The sequence below is a fragment of the Barbus barbus genome (assembly GCF_936440315.1).
Source record: "Barbus barbus genome assembly, chromosome: 49".
Taxonomy (NCBI): domain Eukaryota; kingdom Metazoa; phylum Chordata; class Actinopteri; order Cypriniformes; family Cyprinidae; genus Barbus; species Barbus barbus.
In genome coordinates, this window is record NC_136727.1 from 9,495,691 (window position 1) to 9,510,291 (window position 14,601).

Below are 14,601 nucleotides of genomic sequence, written 5' to 3' on the forward strand. Positions count from 1 at the left end.
AGTGACACGAAAAACATCCTGCGAGTAATCTAGAGCAATAACGCGATGCGAATATTCGCTTCGCTTTTGGTGTGCCATGGTGGTTCACACTGAAAAAAATTCCATTCCACTGCACTACTTTTACACAGTTTTTCCTATGTAAACATGCGCTAAACTGACATTTTTTATTTTAGCGCTGGCATCTTTTTTCTTTTTCTTTTTTTTTTACAGTGTTTTACAAACATAAGCTCAAGTTAGAAGAATTACAATTTAAAAAAAAAAAAGCAAAACGTTTTTGCATCCCACATGCTACTTTTTGTTTTATGTAAACGATAAACGTTTGTCTTTAACAGTTGCGCTGACATCTCTGCGTTAAAAAATGTTCTACTTAAATATAGTTAACCTTTAAAAAAAAAGAAAAAAACGTCCATAGTCATTGCATTTTTTATTCCACTGCCCTGTCTTGTGTTTTTAAATTAAAAAACATATCTGTGTCTTACGGGTACGGGGCGGTTGAAATAGAACGTGTTTTTCGCATCCCACTGCGCTGCTTTTCCATTGCACTGTTTTTTTTAAAAAGCGCAGTGTTCTAAAAACATCACGCAAATGTTAAAACAAGTTCAATTTTAATAAACAAGTCAGAATACCTTGCGTATTTTCCCCATTTCACTACTCACGTTTCACGTTTTCAACGCAAATATACGATCTGTGTGAATCTGAGAGTGCAGGATTGGGGTTTACAATGGCAAAACGATAACAGGAGGAGCTTACAGACATGTTTGAGGGTCTTGGTGAGGCACGAGTGCTGGTCAATAATCTCGCCTGTCCTCCCCTATTGATTAGACAATGATTGATTCCATCCTGGTCACGACATTGAAAACACACACACACACACACACACACACAACAATCAAATACATGCATTTATTAAGTCAGAACACTTACAAAACTAATAAAAAAATCTAACCTAGCTGCACAATATCATTCATGTCGTTATATATGCTTATATGCATTTACAGGCTTCAGCTTTAAGCAATTAAACCCTTCATTAGTCAATATTCATAGCTGTGTCACGATAACTAGAAGAAAAGCTCGCGATTGTCCGTGACAGCTGTTTAACAGGACTCCGGGTAGGTTTATAGTCGTTCTGTGCTCTCATAAACATGATAGCTGCTCTCAAGTGCGGGTTGATGTTTGTGTTGTGTGTAGCGATGCTAATGAGCTCAGCTGGCAAAGGAGTGTGTCTCTTCCCCGCCCCCGCCCCCACCTCCCCCTGGGTACGAGAGCTCAGCTGTCCCCTCCACTTACTGCGGGATAAAGGAGCCCAACACTGAACCTGCATCCTGCACCTGCTGCCTCCCTGCCACACACACACGCACATGGCCTCTTTAAATCCATCATTAGAAGCACTCCAGCTATGCAAAGCCAGTTTTAGCCACAAATATCACCACTATTTTGAGCCAAACATTTATAGTTTATGTATTACAGCTCTCTGAATGGATATTCCAATAAAAATTGCTGTAAATATTTTGTACTACATGTCAAAAATATTTGTATATTTATTTGATATAAAATAATACATTAAAATATTAAATATTATGCAACATTAATCCTAGAAATGCTTTACTTTGCATAAACATATATAATACTGATATTAATATAAAATACATTAAATGAACAAAATAATCAATATATATATGCATATATATGCATAATTATAACACTATAAAATAATAGAATCATGATTATTACAGAATTAACATTTAGATTCTAAGCAAAAATATAGTATTCATTCTGTAATATAAATCCTAATGCTGTACTATATACATGTAAAAACATTTTTATTTACATGTTGTTATATTAAATGGGCAGTACATATTTAACACCGTGTGCGTGGGACTCAGGTGTTGGTCTCTAATCATTACTGAACCAGACAAAAGAGGGAGGAAGGGGAGGCAGAGGAGAAAGACGCCACCTGTCATAAAATCAGGGTGAACGGCCCTCTCTGCTAGATTAGAGGATCAATAGAGACAAACGCTCAGCATCAACACAACCATCAACGCTGATATTCTGATAGATGCTGAAATAAGAGCCTGACTCCACAACCAGCACAACACAACATCGCTCAGAGCAGTGGTTCATTGACCCCCCCTGAACGCAAATGGTAATCTGAGCCCCCCCCCGTATTATATTTATACACGCCCATATACATATATATATATATATATATATATATATATATATATATATATATTATTTTGTCTCTTAGAAACGCACATTTGACATTGAGCTGACGGTAATAGTTTGAGTTAGGATGTAGATGTAAATTTATGTTCATTATCAAAATCAGTAACATCTGTAAAAATTGCAACAAATTTTATTTTTTTGACTGTTTGAGTTTTATTAAAATTAACCATTGTTCTTCCATAGTAGCATACATTTACATCATGATAACCAGAGTTAAAACCACATAGCACCTCAATATTGTGACAAAAATACAACTATATGGTTTCTAGGTAGCCTATTTATATGTAAAACAGTAGTCTAAATACATTTTTTACAAATGCACAAACGCTAGCCCCACATTTCTGCCACAATACCATGGTGCAGTTAGTCTTATTATCATATTATCAAGTAATACTTGAAAGGTAAACTTTTTTTTTTTTAAAGAATCGTTTTAACAATATAAATTATATTTAATATTTTTATATCCTTTGTATTTTAATGCATTTTTTTAAATAATTTTATCTTTTGTATTTTTTATATATTCATTATACAGAATTTCTTTTAAAATAGTAAAAAATAAATAGTTATATTTGTAATTTTTTAAAAAACTATAAATTATTTTAATACACAAATAAAAATAAGCACATTTTCATAATATATTTGACATGTTTTTAAATAAATTCATATATTGTTATTGATAATTATAATTTTTTTATTTACATTCCTTTTATATCCTCACATTGACAGGAATTCAATCCGACACCATCTTTCAATGATTTGTTTTTAATGGGGCTCAGAGCTTCACACAGTAACAAACTGAGGGGTTGTGGGTACATGGGAAGGTTTGACAGAGTTTTCTGAGGGACGAGGAGAAACAATGAGGGCTTTAAAAAAAAAACGAATTTCGCAAATTCTCTTCAGTAGCAAACAAACATCACAAACAAACACGTACAACTGAAATCCACACAGTCAGGAAGAACAGTGTTTATGAGCCCCTTCACTACCTTGATCTCTCTGCTCCTTCACTGCGACTCAACAACAGTGACCTAATTGTGCAATTGTATCAGTTTATTTGTATCGTAAAATTGCATAATCAATTCAGTCATACTTCGAACCAATCAGAACTGACCTACTGCATCATGTGACCGAGGGCAGTCAGAATCAGCTGAACACTATTATATGGGCCGACGGAAATGTCTGAGAAATAAGAACACTGCAAATTCCCTGTACTTTTTTGCAATATGACATTATTTTCATGATTGGGCACATTTTATCAATCCTCATTACTGTAATGTGAAATATATATATTAAATTACAATATAATTAAAAAATGTTTTAATTGGATTTATTTAAAATTATTGTGCCCAGACAACATTACTTTTATTACTATATTACATAAAAAAATCATGATTTTTCACATTACAGTAATGACAAAAGTGCTTAACTGGCATGGAAATAATGTTGTATAATAATGCAGGAAAAAAGGATTACACAAAATACAATTTCACTTTTTTTTTTTTTTTTGATTTTGGGGTGAAATACAACATTTCTGTGTGTGATTTACCCAAGAGATTATTAAAACAACATACAAACAAAACAAAAAAATAATACAAATATCCAGTAAGATAAATGTTTTTCACAGAATATGTAGTGTTGTGCTGTCGAAAGACAACAAATACGGTGCTTTTCATTTTAGTGACTGCTGCTTCATACGCTTCCATTAGAGTTAGCAGTGGACATATACCGCAAACCGTTTGCAAAAATATATATTTTAAATACTGGACGAACATCTTCGCTGAGCAGTTCAAGAATGTGAAACGCAACCTAACGTTTTGTCACAAGTGCCTGGCTTTCTAAAATGAAATCGGTGCTAAGGCACTGGCTAATTAGTGACCTATAACTAAGAAATAGTTTACCCAAAATTAAAAATGAGCTGAAAATGTACTGACCGTTAAAGCCATTAATAGTGGACTTGAGTTGTGTGGATTATTGTGATATTTTTATCAGCTGTTTGGACTCGCATTCTGACGGCACCCATTCACTGCAATGGATCCATTGGTGAGCAAGTGATGTAATGCTAAATTTCTCCAAATCTGTTCCGATGAAGAAACAAACTCATCTACATCTTGGATGGCCCGAGGTCGAGCACATTTTCAGCAAATTTTCATTTTTGGGTGAACTATTTCTTAAACCATTACTTCTCAAATTTAGCTTTTACACTAAAATATATTTGGTCCAAAACTTTACTTCCATCTGAAGTGATCCGTTTTCAGACTTTCTAGAGATTAATAATCAATTGTCACGCAATTCACATATTTAATGCTTATAAAAGCACAATTTTTTGTTCGTATTTGAATTGTTAACCTATTATTTAAAGACTTTTAGACAGTTATCTGGAGCGTTTAACATCAACGTTTCCGTTAAAAACAATTCCATTCAGTTCAGAAACAAACCGCAGTGTGTGAATAAATCTCACTAGTAACTGACTATTGATAACTCAAATGTAAAAAAAAGTAAACAAAGCACACAGAAATAAACACTTAGACAGTAAATAACTCATTCGCATTAGTATGATCAGTAACATACCCGCTTACACAGTAAATGGTTTGTTAAACTCCAGTGTTTAGTAAATTAGTGTTGTTTATTTACAGTGGTCTAAACCGACGATTAAAGCAGTGCACAGGAAATAACGTCAGCAAAATTTTCTAGTAGCTTGACTCTTTTAGCGGTTTAAAGGGTAGTTCTAAAATGAAAATTACCCCATGATTCACTCACCCTCAGGCCATCCTTGGTGTACATGACTTTCTTCTTTCAGACAAATACAATCGGAGTTATATTCCTGGCTCTTCCAAGATTTATAATGGCAGTGATTAGGGGTCGAGATTTTGAAGCCCAAAAAGGTGCATCCATCCTTCATTAAAAAATGCTCCACATGGCTCCGGGGGGTTAATAAAGTAAAGTTTAGCATTTGTGTAAGAAAAATATCTATATTTAAAACTTTATAAACCGTAATCTCTAGCTTTCGCTAAACTGTCGTATTCATGTTCACGAGAGAGCGGCATTTCAGCGGATGATGGAGGACGTAGGCGTAGCATAAATTCCGGTGAAAATATGGTAGTCTCACGAGAACCACGTTTTGTTCACAGCAAAGGAAAACCAGTCTCCTTACATCAGTCTTACATCGAAATCCTCCAACATTTTACTTTACAAATCCTTGTTTTGTATTTCTAATTCGTGACTGTTGTTTTGTTTCGCTCTCTCCTCCGCGCTTCCGCGTTCGTTGCTTCTCACTGGAGCTTATGCTACACCTACATCATCCGCTGGAACGCCACTCTCTCATGAACACGTGTACCCCAGTTAAGAGATTATGGTTTATTAAGTTTTAAATATGGATATTTTTCTTATACAAATGCATCAAATCGCTTCAGAAGGCCTTTATTCACACCCTGGAGCCATATGGAATACTTTTTATGATGGATGGGCGCACTTTTTTAGGCTTCAAAATCCCTTTAAAAACAATTATAAAGCTTGGAAGAGCCAGGACATTTTTTAATATAACTCCAATGTATTCGTATGAAAGAAGAAAGTCATATACACCTAGAATGGCTTGAGGGTGAGTAAATCATGGGGTAATTTTATTTTTGGGCGAACTATCCCTTTAAGCATTAAAAGTCATGGTCCATTGGAAACAAATGATTTACCCTGGATTACAACACAACTCGTACGAAATGATTCAGACTGTATTATCGCCAAACCGATAATGCGCTTGGGAAAAAACAGCCCTTGTTTTTACAAACCATGTTATCCATTTGTTTTCAGTCTGGGTTGTTTATAAGAAAGCAAAAGGATACAAAGCAGCAGCGTTCTACTGTATCATGGACTAAAGATGGAGAAAGGGTTTGTTTGTCTCCCAAGCACCTTCGCTGGAGTGACCGTTCGCAGGAGGGAGTGCTGTAGAGGCAGAGGACGGAGGAGTGCTGTTCACAGAACAATGAAGAGGATGATCACGACAAACAGGATGGCCAGAAGAATGCCTATAGCACACCACTGTCGCCGATCTGCAGGGTCAAGTGAGAATATCACAGGTTACAACACTCATAATTAGGTTCAACAGCTAATCCGTATAGCCGTAGAGGTTTTATGGTGAAGGCAGAACTAAATGTTTTTAAAAACATTCCCACAACTTTCAGAAGTTCAGATTTAATTCTTGGTCTCTCAACCAAATGTTTCCTATGAATAGGTCCGGAAGTTTTACTTCCTGTTAATGCTTTGCCTTTTAAGTGCATCGCAGCCAATCACCTTTAACTTCAACAGGAAGTCAAGGGGTAGTAAACAGAGTGCCAACTTTATGAATCATGACAAACTTTACTTAAAACAGTCAGCATAATATTTTAACTGCAATAAAACTAAACAAAGGTAAATATTGTCAGATAGGATGCTAAATATTAAAATAAGAGGTTTCAGTTGAATGACTGCTGAAAGTATTCTCTGACTGATTTTAACCATGTATGACTGTAAATGAAGCGTATCTGCTCTTCGGCTGCTGTATTACTCACCACTGGTCATGTGAGAAACTTTAGCCAGCTTCTTCATGACGTTTTCCAGTCTGGATTGAGTGCCGTCCATCTCATGTGAAAAATCATCCAGCATTCTGAAAACAGGCCAGACACACAGTCAGAATCGAAACAGAAAGTTTTGAGGTCTGTTAACTCACCCGCAAACTAGACAAACTGATTCACGCCAAAAGCAGGTCAATTTCTCATGTACTACTTTGTGCTCTGGTTTGTAATTGATGAATAAATAATAAACTATATTACATATATATATATATATATATATATTTTTTTTTTTTACTACAAATAAATTGTTTTTAAAATACTTAGAAAATACATAAAATGAAAAATTACATATACGTGATGTTCAAGTACTAACACACACACACACACACATATAAATCGTTAATATATAACTAATTTGAATAATTATATTTTTAATGTAATATGCGTATATGTGTGTGTATATATATATATATATATATATATATATATATATATACACACACATACATATACAAATACACACGATTTTATATATGTAATTTGTCCATTAAAAAATACATAATTTATTATTTATAGATCCCGTTTTCAAATGATATATAATTTAAAATAGAAATAATAATCTATAACTTGTATACATATTTTTCCATTAACAAAAAATTATAAATTGATACTAATTAGATTAAATGACAAATGAACATACACACAAAGATTTCCTACCTAACATCCCCAGTTTCAAAGTGACTTACACAGCTTGCTCATCCAGCTCTTGGCCAATCCTTTGGGACATGTTCTTCAAGACACCAATAGTTCCCGACACCAACTCCAGCTGCTCATCCTGCTGTTCTGCTATGAGCTGCAATGTGCACAAATAAAACACACTGTTCTGATAAGTGCTCAGAAATATGGTGCAATATGCTAATCATGTGATAATCACCTCTTAATTGCGATAATAACTGATGTATTGACGTACCTGTTGCTGGGTCTGTTGTTCCTCGATGAACTGTGAGTTTGCCGTCTGCAGCTCCCGGTCCAGTCTGGTGTACTTATCTGCATTGGGTTGCCAGATTGGGCCACGAGACCCACCATCACCCATTAAACTCTAATCCGAGATCATAAATTCTCATGAGATTATACGTAAACTATCAAATCATAATTTGGCTCTGGCTTTCATAGTTTGAGTACAAACCTGTCGATTTTTCCTCTCAGACACTGTAATTGCCATCGGACTAGCCATGTGGTCTTTCATCTCCTGTAAGATGAAACTCAATTAGAGATATTCATGTGCCATTGGGGCAGATATGTGTATGTCTCTCAAATCTGCTCACCCTGACTGTTTGCCTTGTGCTAGTGATGAAGGCTTTCCTCTTGGCCAACTCCATCGCATCGAGATTGAACTTCTTTGGATTAGCCTCCACAATACTTAAAGACAAGGTTAAGGCTATAACATATAAACACCTGAACCATTTCAAGTCCAAACATAGGCTACCAGAAACAAAAGGATATTGATGGTCTCATCCAAGTCCTCCAAGTCCCATTCAATGGACCTCAAACTGTTCCTCAGCTCATTGGTGGTCCAGTCCACCTCCTCCTTACTGGCTCCACCCGGGTCCTGTTGCAGCTCCATCCATCTCTGATGAAGCGCCTGAGCTGTGTTCACAGCCTTCTGCACCTCTCTAAAGAAAAGCAATCCATTAAACCTTTTTATAAAGTGAGGAACCCAACAGTATTTGAACAATGACAATGCAAATGTTATGCTTGACATAAATATAAACACTATAGTATTACAGAGTACTTTTTGTACCATGATAATATCCTGATTTTGGACACGTACCATGGCACCGTGATGGTATAACATGAAAATACCATAGTACTTTGACTTATACCATGGTATTCATGTGTTTTTGGACATGTATATATGTCCAGTACAGTGAAGATATCGCTGGGAAATAGCATGGTACTATTGTTTTACCGTAGTATTTAAATGGCACTCCAAGGTACTTCAAAGTATACCATATTACATATTCTTAAGCATGACATATCAAAGAGCAGATGTCTGGCAGATACCACACAACAATACCACTTCAAAGGAAAACGACACAGATATCGATTAAATGGCATGATTTAATGATGGGAAAATCGATAATAACGGTTGCCATGGCAACATGATAACGATCTCAATGAAACAGCTGTTTTAAGCGTAGTGACACACACGACCTCCCAAAGCGTTCGTGCGTAATGCTAACATTGGTAAACAGAAAAGTTTAACCATAAGAAAAAACTTTGAGCTAATAATTCGCTTTCTCCTTTCTAAGTTACCTGATATTCGCCCATTGTCATCGATCTAAGCCATAAACTCACCCTTTAACCACGAAAAACGGATCTTCCATCGACATTTTGGTGCTCAGATGAGTCGATTCTTGTGCGATAATCTCATGCTCCTGATCGCGGCTGGTTTTGCTTTTCTTAAACAAAGGAGAGCGCTTAATATGTTGTTTACATGTGGGACGGAGCCCGGATCCGCTCAGCCGCCATTGCTTGGCGGAATCACATCCGGGTCCTTCAGCTTCTAGACAGACACAGACACACACACACACACAGAGCTTCCCGGTAAACAAACACCGGCGTGCTCTGCGTGGGTTGTTTTGGTTTGTTGCAGTAAAAGAACAAAGCAATATTGCCACAGATATGTTGAAATGTGTATACAAGCAAGATTGTAATTATAAACACACACACACATACACACAAAGAAAGAGAGTCAATATTACTTTATTCTGTTATAATTGAATAATTCTATAGTATATTACACTATTATGGAACATTATATTATTATTGTTATGAATAATAATAAATATATCTTTAACTCTATATAACTCTATAGCATCTAAGGCAATAAATTGACTTTAAATTATTACTATTATTATTTGATATTGAGTGTAAACTTCTATATAATAATAATTATTATTATTTTAATTTAAATTTAAAATGTAATGCAAAAATAATTCATAATTTAATAATTATAATGCTCATTATTATTATCATCATCATCATCATTATTATAATTATTATGTTTATCAATACCATGGTATTGTGATGATATCTGATGGTAATACCGCTTTGAAATTCAGAAAATTTTGTATCGTGGTATTTCATATTCAAAAATGTGTATTACTTCCAAAAATACCATGGTTGTATCATGGTAGATGTAAAAAAAAAAACTATTATTTTTTATATACATTTTCTCACATAGTACAATAGTATTACCAGCTGATACCGTATTGTACTATGGTGCCACCAATACTTTTTAGTTTTTTTACTTGAACTCATTACATGAATGAAACACCTCCAATCTATTCCCAAAAAATAAAATAGTTAATAACAACAGCAATAATATTTGAAATAATCTAAAATAATAGAAAAAGGCCACAACTATGAGTCTGCCACTGTTTTCTCTTAATAAACGTAGCTTTGGACCTCGTCTGCCTACTAAAGCAGTGCTTCATACATTATTCAACACAGCGCACAGCCTTCTCTTTAGCTGACTATCTACACCAGTGCTATCCACTGGTAAGGGGACGTTGTGTGTGATGTAAAACCAGCTGGAAACACTTCAGCTCAGCTTAGTAAGTAAAGCTGCATAAATTATTAATCAGCTCTGGTTTTATTTATAGTATCAGTTGCCAGTTTCCCATCAACAAGCAGCCTTGCAATAGATGAGCAAAGCCTACATTATTTTATATGGACCTTGTGTTGCAAGCAGGATTCTGATTTAAATAACAGATGGCTTTATTCCATTCGTTCTTATTCTATCAATAATACATTCTTAATCTGAAATATGGCTCGAAGCACTAGAATCAAAGGATGTCTCACAGATATTTTGCGGATGACATGATGACTGGTCGTTTATATTTATGTAAACAATCTCTGAAAGTGTCTTGCGTCATAGCGCGCACTTCCTGTCAGGTTTGTTTATGACCCACATCTTTAATGCACTCACAAACCAGCGCACACGGATTGCTCATTTTAAAAAAATGTCATATATATGCAATGAAAGCATCGCATTATCATCAGTTCAAGGTCAAATCTCCCACACTGTTCATTGTCGTTCATGAGTAGCAGCTAACTGTTTCTTCAAACAAAACATTGCCCTTCCCCCACTAACAGCTCCATTCACATTCGGCCAGACACCGCAATGGATTTGCACAATAGAGTCACGTGACACAACTGTAGCAGATAAACCATTACATCAGTCGAGGAAGTGAGTTGAAAAATTAAAGGGGAAGTACCAGTTTTGTTGAACAGAACGAGATGAGCTGCTATGCGGAAACCGTGTACAAAATAACAATAATAATACAGTAATGTGGATATTTAGAAACTAAATATATGAAAAAAGGAGCCTAACGTAAATATGCTACATAATCTGTAAAAAACACGAGTTAGTGTCTTGTATATGTCGATATTGTATGGTTATTCGTTTCTGTTTGCGTTTTAAATATAGTTCGTCTTGGTTTTATAAATCAAAATAGCTGAACAAACACAATGAGTTGTAAAAATATCTAGCTGTTTTAGCTTGAAAACAATTCTATCCCTTTAAACAGCTCTCCCACGTTAGTATTTAAATATGACTCATCGCCACGGCGCTCTCCCATTGGTCATCGCCTATTTGGCGGGGCGATATTCACAACGCAGGCAGAACGTAACTCGAGACGTGATTGGCTAGTGTAGCCGCTGACGCTAAAGTATAAAAGCGAGATAAAAATAGAAACGGTCTCATTCCTCCCTAGACCGTTGTTAGGTGCTGGAGAGAATGTGTGAGGTATTCAAAACTCCTACACTCACCCAATAACACAGATATTGTATTTTGTGAATGAGAATGAGGATTGTGTCAACAAAATACAGGACGATTTGATCTAAAGGAGGAAAAAAAACTACTTGGGCGTTCTTTATTAACGCGTTTCCGCGCTGGTGGCCAAGTCGCAGTAGCGGTTTGAGGAGAATCCTGAGAGGAAATCAAACGCCCGGCGAACTTTGTACCTCTGTGAACTTTGCCTTATCGATTCCAGACATGGAATACAAAGTAGAAGCCCATCGGATTATGAGCATTTCCTTAGGGAAGATCTACAACTCGCGCGTTCAACGAGGCGGCATTAAACTGCATAAAAACCTGCTGGTTTCGCTGGTTCTTCGCAGCGCGCGCCAGGTCTATCTGAGCGACTACTACAGCGGCGCCTACCTCAACGCTGCTCAGGGCGAGCGAGAAGGGAACGAATGGGACATTACGGACCCAGAACGAGAGAAATTCCCTCCCTCTACAACGGAATGTGACCGAGTAGAGAGCTCAGAGGAATCTCAACAGAACGAGCGGGAATATCGCGAAAACGACGATGAGGTGAAATCAGACCAGGCGGATTGTACTTCCACTTCACAACAAGAGCAAAAGCTAAACTCTTCTTTGGACTCTGTGGCACAGGTTTCATCTGAAACACCGCCAGAAACCATTAACGAACCCAAGAAGAGTCCCTCAGACAGTACAGTAGCAGAACGAGACTCAACGCCTGAAGCGAACGGGGAACCACTCAAAACGCACGTTTGTTCAAACAGGAAAAGAAGCGCTGAGGAGACTGAAAGTGGCGATTCGCCTCAAAAAAGGACCAAAGTTGCTTCCTCAAATGCTAAAGAGGACGAGGAAGCCGAGGCGATGGACACAAGTAACGTGTCCAACCTCATTACGATATTTGGTTCCAGTTTCTCAGGACTTCTCAGCAAAGACGGTGCTAAACCTGAGTCTGAAGCAGAGGATAGTGGACAAATCTGCTGCGACCAAATGTTGAAGAACCTAAACCCTTGGAGTACAGCGATAGTAGCTTTCTAATAACTGTTTTGCACTGCACTGTACTACTTATCCGGGTTGATCTAAGCGCATTGGTAACACGTGGTCAGGCCCAACATCGTAGTATGGGACTTCCCAGCAAGCATGAGTGGTGCTACCAAAGTACAAGCTCAGTTTGGCCTGTAAGATGCCTTTCTAGTGAAGGAGCTATCTGAATGCTGGTGCTTGGGATCTACTACAGTCCTTGAAGTGTTGAACTCTCAGACATTATAAGGCCATGTGAGCCAGTGGTATTACAACATATGCAAATGTATCATGAAGGTCAATGTTACATTGTCACTGAACCAATTCAGGGTCGATCACCAAACTTGACTGTACGAGGTTTAGGCCACTGTTTTAACGTCTTTGTTTTAAAAAGACCTGTACATTTTGTAATATTCGAGTGTGTATATATTGTTTGTCTCATTCTGAATCTATGTATTTTGGTATCATGACAATTTACGTGGTGCTCACGTATTAAAAAAATGTGAAATGACACGGTTTCTGTGCTTTCTGTTCACGAGTGGAAACGTTGAGAACATGACTCAGAATGACACCTCATCCACCTTTTCTCAAATGTCAGCTTTTTTATTATTATTTGTTTTGTTTTTTAGAAAATTTAAAATTACAGCCCAATGCTGTTTTCAAGGTTCCCACGGTGATAGAACTTTAAAATAATTTTAAATTGCAGGTCACTACGATTTTAAATTGAAAATACTAACAATTAACAAATATATAACACTACTTGATTGTCAGAAATTGCCGTTTGTGATACACATAAATCACATATACAAGGTTGAATCAGAAGTGTCCCAATTTACCTGAATTCATATTTTAAATTTGTGAATTCTATATGTTTTTAAATTACATAGAACTATTCTGTATTCACTAATGAAACCCTTGGAAGTTATTTGGTCAGGAAGTGTGAGAATCATATTTCATACACTTCATTTTGAATATAAGAGTCGATGAAAAACAATTTAGGGTTAGTATTTAAATATTTAAAATGCAGCTTCCCCAAACAAAACTATCTGGACAAAAGTGATCCAACAAGTTTGAGAAGAACAAGAATGTTCAGCTGCTGTTCCACTGCATCACTTGCAGGCCATTTTTACTGCATGCTGTAAAGAGAGCTATTGTGCCCCTGAAGCATGTGTGGTATGCAGGGTTCAGTTTCAGCGCAGACTGCTCTCTCTTCTCCCAGGGACCAGGCAATTCAACATGACATGCCTTCTCCTACAAGAGAGAACAGTCTTCTCAACCTTTTTTCCACGGAGAAACATCACAAGAGCAGTCTTACATTATTAATAGAGGTGATATGATTCATTTACAATGAGTAAAAGGCTCTATGCTTAAAAATGTTTCATTTTATGTGAGTAATTATGAGAAATGTATTTAATTCACTAGGCAAGAATGCAGTCATTGAGGTAAGTGTATGAGCCTGTCTTGTAATATGCACAAAACAAATCAGTTTATCTTATATAAAAATTTCAAAAATAAAAAAGGAGCATCCAGGTCAAAAGAATCATAAAAATGACATAACTACATAAGATTAAACTAATGTGGGTTCCCATGATCATGGAAAACCTCCAATAACAGGACATTTTAAAATGTGATTTCTAAGTCATATTTAGTGATACGCATTTTATGACTTTATAATATTTCATTATATGAAATATACACTACCGTTCAAAAGTATGGGATCAGAAAGATTTTAAATCTTTTTGAAAGAAATCTCTTCTGCGCACCAAACCTGCATTTATTTGATAAAAAATACAGTAAAAACATAAAAATTGTGAAATATTATTACAATTTAAAGTAACAGTTTTCTATTTGAACATACTTTATTTATTCCTGTGATGGCAAAGCTGGATTTTCAGTATTACTCCAGTCTTCGGTGTCACATGATCCTTCAGAAATCATTCTAATATGCTGATTTATTATCAATGCTGTAAACAGATGTGTTGCTTA

The 14,601-nt window shown here is 36.1% G+C and overlaps 2 protein-coding genes across 2 annotated transcripts; one reads left to right on the forward strand and one right to left on the reverse strand.

The window, feature by feature from the left end:
- Window positions 1-2,981: 2,981 nt before the first annotated feature.
- Window positions 2,982-9,288, reverse strand: LOC306867460 (syntaxin-6-like). The gene is made up of 8 exons (XM_079413120.1): window positions 9,123-9,288; window positions 8,268-8,437; window positions 8,090-8,184; window positions 7,951-8,013; window positions 7,735-7,863; window positions 7,511-7,617; window positions 6,762-6,856; window positions 2,982-6,263 (listed from the first exon to the last, which is right to left on the reverse strand). The coding sequence occupies exons 1-8, from the start codon at window positions 9,155-9,157 to the stop codon at window positions 6,187-6,189; spliced, it is 771 nt and encodes a 256-aa protein (XP_079269246.1). The 5' UTR covers window positions 9,158-9,288; the 3' UTR covers window positions 2,982-6,186.
- Window positions 9,289-11,539: 2,251 nt separating this feature from the next.
- Window positions 11,540-13,119, forward strand: LOC306867176 (immediate early response gene 5 protein-like). Its single transcript, XM_079412750.1, has one exon. It carries the CDS (start codon window positions 11,827-11,829, stop codon window positions 12,631-12,633), a length of 807 nt encoding a protein of 268 aa, XP_079268876.1. The 5' UTR covers window positions 11,540-11,826; the 3' UTR covers window positions 12,634-13,119.
- The last annotated feature ends 1,482 nt before the right edge of the window (window positions 13,120-14,601 follow it).

Bases quoted from the DNA above. Each gene is read 5' to 3' on its own strand.
- LOC306867460 (XM_079413120.1), bottom strand. From the start codon at position 9,157: ATGTCGATGGAAGATCCGTTTTTCGTGGTTAAAGG. The intron at 8,438-9,122 runs GTGAGTTTATGG...GCTTTTCTTTAG, and splicing joins CCGTTTTTCGTGGTTAAAGG to AGAGGTGCAGAAGGCTGTGA. The intron at 8,014-8,089 runs GTGAGCAGATTT...TTCATCTTACAG, and splicing joins GCACAAGGCAAACAGTCAGG to GAGATGAAAGACCACATGGC.
- LOC306867176 (XM_079412750.1), top strand. From the start codon at position 11,827: ATGGAATACAAAGTAGAAGCCCATCGGATTATGAGCATTTCCTTAGGG.